The sequence below is a fragment of the Prunus avium genome, chromosome 1 (genome assembly GCF_965620075.1).
Source record: "Prunus avium chromosome 1, drPruAviu1.hap1.1, whole genome shotgun sequence".
Classification (NCBI taxonomy): Eukaryota; Viridiplantae; Streptophyta; class Magnoliopsida; order Rosales; family Rosaceae; genus Prunus; species Prunus avium.
The window spans coordinates 7,972,281-7,985,231 of NC_142284.1; the positions used below are offsets into that span (position 1 = coordinate 7,972,281).

The following is a 12,951-nucleotide window of genomic DNA, read 5'->3' on the forward strand; positions in this document are numbered from 1 at the left end:
AATGCAAATTGAAGACCCCGATAAAACCCTTTGTATATTGTTTTCAATAGAGCACTATTGGTCCTCATTACCTAAAACCAGTAGGTCGTGGCTTTAGTTTGGCATTATCATTGTCTTAAGGCTGAAGGCACCACGTATTCTGGGGGAGGAGGGCAACTATACTTCAATTTGGCTCATAAAGGTGGTGTGTTGTTTGAGGACAATTTTCTAACAAGTTAACTCTAAATCATTTTGTAAACATGGGTTTAGTCAAGTTGGTTACAGTGAATGCGCTCCCCACTCTGCACCCGAGTTTGAATCTCTCTCTCTCTATAATTTAGATTAGTTTAAAATAGAATATCACTTGTATAAATAAATAAAAAATCTAAATCATTTTTGTTTTATTAATATTTGTTTCATTTAAAATGTGGAGATATTCATGATCGAAAGGCCCACCAAAGAGATTTGTTTTTAGCTTAGCAAACTTTCTTATTTAATAATGGCATTTAAGTTGAGGCTCTGGGATAATATACAAAATCAACGATTAGATAATTCAACAACTTTTCACCAATTTGATTGAATAGTTTCAAACATGGGAATATTATTTAGGTATTTCCCATCTTTGTCGTTTTTGGACTGGAGTGTTGTTCCTACTTCCCTTGGTGCTGGTTTTCTTTCGGCTAAGAAATGAGAAACATATATATATATATATATATATCCTTGATTTCTTGGACGAGGCGGCTGACACAGACTTGATATATTTAGGTTTTTCTTCAAAAGCTCATGCTGATCCTCTCAATATATATATATATATATATATGTATTAAACCAAAGCAAGATAAAGAAAAAAAGCACGGCACTGAAATTTCGAAGGGAGAAGCGTGCTATTTAGATGGAGTGATTTCAAATCTAGGAATGTAGATGAGATATTATAGTATAATATCTATGATCATGTCAAGACTAAATGAAAAAGAAAGGAAGAAAAACAAATGGAGGTACGAATAGCTTGTTTGTATACGATCATTTCAGATCCGTTTTAAATGTCTTTTCGCGTTTTAAACAAATTTAGAGTTGTTGTCAAGTTTAAATCCTTTCTTCCGAATACCTCCATTCAAAAACTTTAGATAGTGGAATACGCTGGGAACCCGATCATGAATTAATATTTTAAAACTCTACGTGGCACACTGTCTTTATGAGCATAGACAATTTCTTGATGAACACAGTGTTTTGTAGGTGCATCAATCTTGGTGTGCTTTTTTTCATCATTCCAAGTCGTGCCGCACACTTTTGTCCAAATTACATGCTTATCCTCAACATTAAAACCAAAGGAGATGAATAAAGATAAGCTCTCCATCATCTGCCTTGTTCCAAGTTCCAATCCTTCTCTTGAGGCTTTTATTTGGAGCTTACATAAAAGTTAATATCTCAACAAGACACATGAAATGACAAAAAGTTTATATAAATATTCCTTAAAGACCAGTCAAAATCAGTTGCGCAGGTGGATAAGTACTCCATCATTATATTAGATCAGGTCATTAGACGGCAACTACAGTTCTCCAACTTCAAATTACAGGAATGCTAGCAACCTTCTCTCTAACCTTCTTCTTTGGATCTTCTCCATTTTTTGCTTGACATGTGTCATTCTCCTTACACTTAAAATAATGTAATTAAGATATTATACAAGCTAACTTTTGCTTTCCAAGTTTACCCTTATTAAATGTATTCAATTTATCCAAAAAAAATTCACAACTTTCTTATCATCTTATTAATTTTTTTTTAACTTCAATTATTTTTTTTTATAAAGAAAATGTATGCTTTTTTAAAAAAGAGGATGTCCCTTTTTTTTAATGTCAAATTTAGACCTTTTTTTTCTATCTAAACCCCTTGTGTTAAAAAAAATGGACATTTCCTTTTCTTTTTTTTTAAAAAATTTAATTTAATTTATTTTTAAAAGTAGACATTTTCTTTAAATAAAAAATAATTGATGTAAAAAAAATTAATGAGGTGTAAGAAAGTTGTGAATTTTTTTTGGATAAATTGAATACATTTAATAAGGGTAAATTTGGAAATCAAAAGTTAGCTTGTATAATATATTAATGACATTGTTTTAAGTGTAAAGAGAATGACACATGTCAAGCAAAAAATGGAGAAGGTCCAAAGGAGAAGGTTAGAGAGAAGGTTGCTAGCATTCCCCCTGAAATATGTGATAAATGAAGGATGAGAGAACATGAGAGATTTTGAACAAAATGAGTTTATGGAACAGTGGTGTGATGCCATGGTAGATAGCCAATAATTGTAGAGAAATGACATCATGTTACTTTCATGGTGCTGACATGATCCACCTGATTTTGCCAAATTCATCAACTTAAAAGGAGACAGCTAAGGTGTGGTACAAATGATTTTTCAAAGGGTCATGCTAGGGATACCAACTTGGGAGACCAACTTGGGATACCAACTCTCTAATAGAGGTGGAGCCCACCAATGCAATGGGTCCCACGCTCTATTAGAGAGTTGGTCTCCCAAATTGATCTCCCTAGCATTTTCCTTTTTCAAATGGTCCACTGACTGACATAATGCACAAGTAACAGCAAATTCTCAAAGTTTTTGTTAACTAATGAATTATTACTAACCAAATACTTAATTTCATGTCTGCCCAAGCTCAAACATTTTTCAAAACCCTGCAGAGATCTATCCAAGACAAAAGCATCTAAATTTGACTTTTATACAAATTCCATTGTGAAGAGGCAACCTAGCCAGCCAATATGTCATGTCATTATCTTTCCTTGTGTCTTGCATGGCGTATTCTCATTGGAAGGCCACCTTCTAAACAGTGGCACAATGATGGTGTCAAAGCTGCCTCCGCCAACTCTACTTTCTACTTGTTTGCGTGCAGTTGAGAAGCTTCGTGGGATTTCTCAAATAAACTTAATTATAAATTTTATTAAGATATTTAGTCATATACTCATTTTTAATATTAAAATTATAAATAAATCCTATACCAATTAATTTCTATAAACAAACTAAAAAAAACCAAAAAAAGGATAGCTAACTCTATTGAATTTAATTTTGATTATTAAATTACTTTGATGCCGTATTGAGTGTTTTGGGTTTTTTTTTATAAGGTTTTGGGGTTGGGTTTGTTTTAAGAAATCAATGACAGTTCTGTAATTTAAAAGAAGTTAAAAGCTATTTTGTTATATTGTAAATAGGTTTTGGGTGTGTTTCTAAAGTTCATTTTATATAGGATTTTTTTAATAATTTGGACTCCTATATTGGGTATAATAGTGAATCTCCCAATTTTATTTCAACGATCCAAACCGTTTTTATTTCAAATCTTCATTCATAGATCACTCGTGTAAAAAAATTAGACAAATTGAAAACCGCTAATATATCTAATTGTGACTTAACAAAATCGATGAATGCAATCCTTCAAAATGACAATCCTTTAATTGAGTATAGAACTCCATAACTCTGAAATTTGAAGTTTTTTAACACGCACGCAAAATGCCAAGTCTAAAAAGCTCCTTGAGCACTGCACGTATTAAACAAGGACACAAATTTTGGTCAACATAAATGTTCAATCACAATACGAAACCCTGACATGTTGTGTGTGATTAGTTGTTGTGCGATTGGGTGATGACTTGGTTTCACCTAATTGGTTGTAGCTAGCTAGGCTATAGTAGTCAATTTACTAATCAAACTTTTATGGATAGATAGAATCCCACCAAGATTTCCTTTAAAGATGAGATAGAGAGATTAAAAAGCAATTCCATTCTAAACTTGCAAACAAATTATTGGTTGGAGATTTGGAGTTGTTATTTGGCAGATTTGTAGGGGTCCATTATTTCTCTTCCACTGACTTGTTCATTTTCATATCAATTATCTTGTATAGGTCTATCCATAATCCTGACCAAAGAAAAGGTCTATATCTATATCCATATCCATATCCAATTGGGAGGTTATTGTTCTATGCCTCCTTCCTAGGAAACTGCTTCTATTTTTGACCTAAGGATTGAACAAGGCAACAACTTCTACTTTGTTTCATTCTGTAATTTTTCAAGTGGGCACCAATCATCTCAATTTAGCATATTATCCACTTTCTCTTGTGGTTGAGTGAATTAATCTATTATATATATATATATATATAAAGGTAATTTATGAGAAATTTCATCTTATTTATTATTGCCTTCATTTGATTAAATATCCATTAGTATAAAGTTGTGGGAAACTCTTGGTCAATTACACCAACCAATCATCAAATATATGGAACAATCAAAGGGGAAGATGCCAAGCAGCCAACCAAAGTGTTCATATGGATTGGACTATTTCTGCATCAAGTTTACCTTTTCTTCTCAATTTACATAGACTATGCTTAAATTCTAATCCTATCTTTGTTGAGTTTTTTTTTTTTTTGGGTGAAAACCAAGGTATCCCCCGCGCGATTGCGGGGACTAACCCTCGAGGTACTGTCAGGCGCAAAGCGGGGATTCAAGGGTTAATCGATTTATTAGTCCCTGAATTTAGATCCGATTTGCATTTGAGTACCTCAATTTCCAAAATGGTTGCCGTGGTCCTTTAACATCACTTTCATAGGACAAATGGTCCTACCGTCAATTTTGTTAACTTTTTTTGTTAAATGCAGGGCAAAATGATATTTTTATATTAAAACCAAAAAAATGAATAAAAAAATCATATCTTTAAAATTACAATAAAAGAAAATCAAATAAAAAACCAACCAAAAAAAAAAAGAAAAATTAAGTTTGGGGAGAGTAGAAATTGGGATAGAGGGGGGAGAGAGAGAGTTTAATTTTAATTTTTTATTCATATTTTAATCAATTTTGATACAAAAATACCATTTTGCCCCTTATTTTAACAAAAAAGTTAACAAAATCAACAGGACCATTTGTCCTAACGAAATTGAAGTTGAAGGACCACGAGAACCATTTTGAAAATTAAGATACTCAAATGCAAATCAGGTCTAAGTTCATGAACTAATAAAACGATTAACCCGGGATTCAACTATATATTCTATTCTTTTACCAAGAATATTAATGTGAACTTTGACATAATTGCCAAATATGACACGAAGTCGGCAGTCTATATTTCTTAGGGTTTGATTTGAAATATGTGGCTACACAATGACCAACTGTAGGTTTTGTTGCAACTATTACAAGAATAAATAGTATTTATCTTCCTGTTGGTTGTCTCTGGCAAGTTAGGTACTCTGCAGGCCACTAATAAAAGTCAATTACTTTGAAAAGTTTTTTTTTTACACAACCGATGTTGGGGACTCGTTTATTTTCTTACACACACTATTAAAGTATCATGAGAGTTTGAACCTGAGACTACCTGAGATCACTGATCTCAATCTCAGGTTTGTAATGGGAAAAATTACTTCAAGTTTGCAATGGATAATACAGTACTGCACTAAACAAACGGAAGAAAAAGAGATTTTACCCCTTTAATTTACTAATTTTGAGTTTTCAACCAATCGTGATTGCAGTTAAAGCAATTAGTTTTGGATGGGTGAAAAGTGGTTGATGTTTTATGAAGCCTTGCAATGCACCCAAAGAAAGAGTACCAAAAGAGCAATTAACGTAAGTGTTCTTTTTTGTTTTTGGGAAAATAATATAGAAACTTTTACACATTTTCACTATTCCTTGTGTTAGGTCATGGCATTTCAATTTTTTTGGACATACTATAAATTGCATAAAACGACATTTTACAACTTGCAATTTATCTTCTCTAGCATAAATACTTTCTTCTTTCTTACCAGACACAGCATTTATAACTTGAACCATAACTTTCTTGGAAACCTTATTTTGACTATGGGCAATTTAAGGGGACACACTTGGGTTTTGCACTCTATATCCAGGAGGGCCAGGAACAATTGCCTTAAACATGAAAGCTGCCACCTAGTGAGGCCCATAGGCATAAATCATGATTTAGTATGTTGACTTCACCATTTACCTTACAAATTGTCTCAGCCTTATCCATTATGCACTCCTTTTTATTTTGTTCTTTTATTCACATAAACTCAAAGTAATTTCCAAATTTATTCTCAATTATTAATGGCTAAAAAGTAATTTGAAGTTGCCAACTGGATCTATAATAAACGTGTCGGGATAATAAACATGTCAATAATGCTGAACTCAAACCCGACTCATTGGGATCATTCTCTTATTTTAACGTGGGACATTTGGAACATGAAAATCTAAAACGCCTATGCCCCCTATAATTATTCTTCTTTATCAAAAACTTGCATTTCCACTAAAAAATACGTGTCCTCTCGAATGTTCCTTCTGACCTACACATATTTACCCAATTGGCCAGTGCAGTTTGCCCTTGAACCAAAGTTGTTCGAATTGTCCTCCCGTAGATTAGAGTAGTTTAGAATGAAGGAAAAGAAAATAAGTCCAATAGACTTTATCCTAGTCTAACCCTGGTCTGCTCCACATAGAAGGGAATTGAGAAGCATCCAGCAATGCTTCCCAGCTTCTACTTTAAAGATGGACTCGATCACTATTACAATGTTATATCTTCACATTTTGATTCTATAAAGTGCACAAAACCAATCATAACAACAATCTCCACTATTTCAATATAAAAATCTTTAATTCTTCTACACCAATGTAGTTCAAGTGAAAAGAATGCTGCAGTGAATTAGAAATCGATTAGCAGCACAGAGCCTTTGGTGCAACTACAACATATATGGTACATAAATATATTACAAGATGCAACCCTTATTTAAAAGATCAAATGATACAAGAATGAATCCGCAATTCTTCAACCATAAACTCAAATGATCACTGTGGCATGAAGATGTTGACAATAGCATTCCAGTAGCCAACCAACTGAAGAGAAAAGATTTCAATCAAATCACACAATAGACGATGTCCGGTGAGCAGGCAGAGCCTAAGTTATCAACCAATGAACTGGTGTGTGCGTGTGAAATCACAATGTAGATGTGCACAGAAAAGCCAGTAAAGTAGCCTAACCTGGTCCAGAATGCTTTTTCCAGTTTGAGCTTCAACAACCAAGCCTGCTGTAAGACCAATCATTGCCCATGCACCATTAATTGCTTCTATTTGACGTTTTCTCTGTAATCACAACATTACTTTTAGAAAAAAAATGAATAACTTCTATGTATGATGGGTAATAAGTAAGATTGAATTGTGACATCAATTGACCCCAGTTATCTTGCATTTTGTGATATAAAAGGAAAATAAACAAGAACGAAAACAAGGATTGGGGCCTCATCAAGGAACCAATTTTTTTTTTTTTTTGGTCGAAAAGGAACCAACTCTTGTTTTAAAAGAAATCAAAATTACCTAGGCTAGGGAAGACTGAAATATTTACATAGATACATGAAGAATATGGGTAAGAAATTCAATTTAGAGCTGTTTTAATATTAGTTCCAATCAAAGTAAAAGCAGAAATTTGTCAACTAATAACTGAGGACACAGGAGTTTGTCAGACAAGTCATTTTCATACTCGTTATCTTAACAAAGCATGCAATTCTTTAACCTTGTACTTCTCTTTTGCTTTGATTTCTTCCATTTGCTTGGCAGCCAACCGCTTGGCTTCCAAAGGATCAACCATGATCACTTGATTACTTGAGTCTCTTTTCCTTGAAGAGACCTGTAGCAAAACAAGACACAAATCATGCATCAGAAGAAATAGACAAAAAAAATTCCTTTTTCTTGGGGTGCACGTTAATTACCAATAGAAAGAAGAAATTTAACACTAAAAACCATTTTTTCCCCACTTAGCTTCAATTGGATGATGTGGTAAGGTCAACCATTGACAAAAAAAGAAAACGATAAGGTTGTCAACTGCACATCAAATGAAAATTGAAAGATGCAACTTGATTGACTTCTAAATGGCTTTGGATGTGAATTTTGCTAAGATTCTGAAAATACTAAGCTATTATATAGTAATGCATAGACAGACTAACTTGTATCAACTCAACATCCTTATTTGCAGCTTGAAGCCACTAAACAGAAATTGATTACTTATATTCAGGAGATGAATTACCAATTGTATTGAACAAGAATGAACATCCTTGTTGGAACCTGCTCAACTTTTAAGGAGGTATAGCAAGCACATTGTGTATTCCTGATGAATGAACGAAGAATTGGTGAAATGCAGCCAACACAAGGTACTTTGGTTATCTTGATGATTGCACTTTAATTTAATTTCTAGAGATTACTTTTTGAACATATTAGAACACTCAAAGGAGAAGAGGAATTTAAGTATCTGCATCAGGCAGCAGTACAACTGTGAAAGATGGAATTGCACTTAAAGTCTTAAACCCCAACCCAGATGCAATCAATATTACCTTCTGAGCAAATATTTTCCTACTGGGGCTTTTGTCTGCACTACTTGATATGAAAGTTTGACAAACTGATGGCTTCATGCATAATTAAGTAACCAAGCAATTAACTATAAAGCATCTAATCTAGAATCTAGACATCCTGCTATCTCAACACTCATTGATTAAACCACCAACTACATACCTAAATAATCTTTGACCATATTCAAACCAAATATATTGGTGTTATACATGTGGAATCCTTGAGTTGATGCATACATTAGGATTGGCCAAAATTTGAAGAGCATGGCCATTGGTTCTGTAAGCAACTACATTTCCACCTTGTTGCCTTTTCCATCCCCACCTGTATAAAATAAAATAAAATAAAATAAAATAAAATTCTAAAATATTGTAAGTGAGAAACAAGCTAAGAAATGTAGCTTTAAAATCCTCAATCATATAAGAACCATCAGTGAACCGATAACTACACTAACTGAGAGTTCTAGGACAGATGGGCATCCAGTGATGGAGAAGACCATCTTATACTCTATCCAATTTGTGTTCATATTTATATTCTTCACTGCAGATCCATGTATCACTACAGAATATAGTGCTCGTCCCAAGCCACATAAAGTGAAGTCAAAAGTCATTAACTGCATAAGGCATAGAAATTTCTTTACTTTTCTTTGACACTCTTTCACCACTAAAAATGCTAAAAAAAGATTCAAAAACTCCCCCAAAAGAACCAAAAGGGCCTGCAAAGTGTAATCTTTCAACTTCATGAGTCCTCCCTCCCTCTTTATCACTCCCTCTCCGTCTCTCTCACTTTCTCATATTGATGTTAACAAGAAGGCTGTAAACACAGGAAAACACTTGGATTAATGCATCTCTAAAGTGCACAACTATTAAACTCAGAAAACCACTCAAAAACTCGGATTAATGCATTTGCACTAAACACCACACTCCTGCAAGTCCACCCAATTTTTCTAAACGTGATAAACTTAAATCACAGGAAAAGATAGTACAGTCTGGGACTAATAAAAATCCTTAAACAGAGAAAAAAAAAAAAAAAAAAAAAAAAAAAAAAAACTACCATTGTTTGATGTCATGAAAAAGAAAAAGGAAGACAGATTGCCCGTTATCTTTATATGGTTAAGTTCTTTGACGCCCGAATACGTGGCTGATGAAAGTTTAAATTTTTCATTTTCAGTTTCTTTTTGTTCTTTTCCCAACGATTTCTTCAGCAAACAAGAAGAAGAAAAAGAAACATTATCCAGTGGCAAAAAAAATCACCAAATAATACATAAATCTACGTGCTAGCCGTAAATGGTAAAATGGGTATTTGAGATTAAGGATTGCAAGCTCCACACAGATTAAAGTTCTTCTCTTTTGTTTTTTTCATTTTCTCAACAGCCAAACATAAAGTGAATAGAAATTAAGAAACGAGCAGATTATTCAACACACTAGAGCAAATATAGAAATGGGTTGGTGCGTTTAATCCTTAAAACAAAAAAATTTCATATTTTCTTTTACAAGAAATCACTCGGCAGAGGGCAGAGAGGTGAAGAAAAACTGAGAATTGGAGTGAAAAGGGAAATGGTTTGGGAAGATAAAGGATGGGACTTACTTGTAGAGAGTTGCAGAAGGATGGTAATTGGGAAAGGATGAGCCTTGAGTGAAGAGAAGGTGGCCTCCATTGATAGGTAGCAGAGATGTGGACGACATCTTCAGCTCTTTCTTACGTGTTCTTTTCTTCTCTACCGATTTCGGTTTAGCAATTTATATTCACAATTTGACCAAAAAAGAAAATTTATATTCACAATTTAATTTTTTTAAAGAGTAATTTTCACTTTTACCCCTTAACTTTCTCCTTGCGAAACTTTTAAATTGAGGGTGCGAAAATCCCTCAAAATAAAAACTTGGGGTGCGAAAAAGAAAAACTTTTAAATTGGAGTGCAAGGTTCAGCGGGTTAGAAGTTTTTAAGGTTCAGCGGGTTAGAAGTTTTTTTTTTTTTTTTTTCCCAAACGAAGAGAGTTTTATTAGAGATGAATAGCAAGGTTTACATCTCTAGCTAAAATATCAAAAATCCACTTATGCCACACTTGGTCCCAAACGTGGTTACCACCTACTCTAGACACAAAGGCCGCAACCTCATGCACTGCCTTATTGCACTGACGGGAAGTAGCTAAAAAAACAACCTGTTGGAGATTGCCAGCGGGTTAGAAGTTCAACTCAACAATAACTCACAAATTGTTTGGACCAAAATTAGCTAATTTCTACAGTCAATGAGCCAATTTCATGGTCAGTTGACTAAAAGCCCAACTGTCAAAGCCAGCTTAGATGGCTACAACTCAACAATGGTATGTCCAAGGCCCAAAAGCCCATCGGGCATAACCTATTTTTAACAAGAAACATTGACCAACACTTGGTCAACTAGAAAAGACAAAGATTAATGAGTATGTCTCATACAGATTGCAAAATTAAGTGATGTTTATAACCAAATTAAATGGTTGTTAAAAACAGATAATGATTGAATCCCCCAAAATATCCAGTTTATTCTTACTCCAATCTCATAAATTAACAACAAATGTTAATTTACGAAATAAGTTCTTGAAGATGAAATCAAAATGCTACCTAGCACATGGCGCTTCATAATTGATTCCAGAAAATGAATTAACCGGAGTAAAATAAACAAGGGCCAAAAGCATGTTTATTTAAAAAGCCTTAATTATCTCAAAAGTCAGATGACAGAGAAAGGGCTAGACAACCGCATTAAATGCGATTTGAATCGTGAGGCTCAGCCGCATCAACTTATTAGAGAAAGCTCAATCATGAGGATTAAAGAAGAAATCAAGGGTCTATCAAATTCACATGCAGAGAAGAAACTGGTACATAGTCGGAGCATTTCTTTACCAAACATGCAAAGCCAAAGAGCCAATTTCTCTCAAGAACAAACAATTTATTTGAACAACCTTCAAATACTCTCGACTCAAACATCTTGTCAAAGCGTCTCACAGTAAAAAAAGAGCCCACCAAGTTTCACATAAAAAAAAAAAGCAGTTAAGTTGATAGTTAATGGACGGAGAGGTCAAAAGTGTGACATTTATAACATGAATGACATCTAAACCACAACACTTCAAAGTATAAGTTCCATCACGTGTGATGCACGTGACCCAGTTTTAGGGGCGTTTTTGTCAAACCAACATCTTCCCCTCTCTCTCCCCTCGTCTCCCTGTCTTCCTCCTCTTTGTTTCTCTTACTCTATGTTAGTATGAAATTTGTATTGTCATTTCCTAGACCTCTAGCATAGTTTGAAAACTAGTGTGTGAAGAATTGTTACTGGACGTTTTGGCACAACTCATTCAACCACATACTTCCGAGGCACGACTTGACCATATGAGAAACTTGACAACAGGTAAATCATGACATAATCATGCATTCATTATAGGATTCCTAGTTGGAATCCTATTCACTCAAGTATTTTTATGTTTATCATATTTTTAATAGGATTAGATTTTATCTCTTGAGATTCTTTCCTAGTTGGACTCTATTTTAATTTAAGTTAAAATATTATTGTTTTCATCATCTTTGACTTGGGGAGAACTTTTAATTAATACCTAATTGGTCACTTTGATAAAGGTTGTTATCTTGAATAACAATCCTTGCCTAAGCTGACGAATGGAATAGGATTAGGGGTCTCCTTGTTATTTGACGTCTTTGAGAAATTATAGAATAGTACGGATATACCATGTCAGCATGTGATACTTCCATTCAAATATTGTCATGTGTCTATTTTAAAACAGAAATTAAATATTTGTTTACAGCTGGACTTATATTATGAAATAAAATTTAAAACTCTTGAAAAACAGAAAAAGAAAAGAAAAAATATTCCCAACTGCCGCCCCTCCCCTAAAACCCCACTGCGTTCCATGGATGCCATCCCTCTCTCTTCCTCTTCCTCCCCGTCTCTTTTCCTCTTCACCATTGCCACCGGCATCCAAACCCTCATCTTCCTTAATTCCCCTTTCTCTGAAATTGATCATGACAACCTTTGCCATCTTCATACTATTTCCAAACCCAGATCCAATACAGTAACTCCTTGGTAACAATTACTTCAATCAATACAATACAAGAATTCTCCCAAAGGGTCTCTCTGTTTTGCATTCACTCTAACATTTCCCAACCATTAACACAAACAACCCTTCCACTATTCCATTTCATCATCATCATCATCATCATCATCATCATCATCATAATCATCGATATTAGTTTTCTCTACCTCTCTTTAAACTCCATTACCTACAATTACTATAAGGGTTGAGAAGGAAAAGCAAAGGGAAAAAGGAAGAGGAAGAGGAAGAGGAAGGGAGATGGGTGGCAGTCATGGCAGGTAGTGTGGAGATGGGTGACGGTCATGGCATGTTTTTGGGATTAGAGGTGTTGGGTTCAGGGGGGTGGGGGGTTGTTGTTGGGAATTCTCTTTTTCTATTTTCTTTTTCTTAAGTTTTTCAATTTTCTAATTTTATTTCATAAGATAAAAATTAAGAAATAAATCCAGCTGTAAAAAAAGTTTAATTTCTATTTTAAAATGGACACATGGCAATATTTGAATGGGAGTATCACATGATGACGTGGTACATCCGTACTATTCTATAAT

At 34.0% G+C, this 12,951-nt stretch overlaps 1 protein-coding gene across 2 annotated transcripts; it reads right to left on the minus strand.

The window, feature by feature from the left end:
* Nucleotides 1–6,557: 6,557 nt before the first annotated feature.
* LOC110766379 (uncharacterized) lies at nucleotides 6,558–10,081 on the minus strand. Of its 2 annotated transcripts, none has more exons than XM_088251336.1 (5): nucleotides 9,921–10,081; nucleotides 8,546–8,657; nucleotides 7,507–7,620; nucleotides 6,978–7,079; nucleotides 6,558–6,833 (listed from the first exon to the last, which is right to left on the minus strand). In XM_088251336.1, exons 1-5 carry the CDS (start codon nucleotides 10,016–10,018, stop codon nucleotides 6,786–6,788), a joined length of 474 nt encoding a protein of 157 aa, XP_088107462.1. In that variant the 5' UTR covers nucleotides 10,019–10,081; the 3' UTR covers nucleotides 6,558–6,785. The 2 variants fall into 2 exon arrangements, with proteins under 2 accessions (XP_088107462.1, XP_021825389.2); XM_021969697.2 differs by having other exon boundaries at nucleotides 8,573–8,657; nucleotides 9,921–10,080.
* Between the last annotated feature and the right edge of the window lie 2,870 nt (nucleotides 10,082–12,951).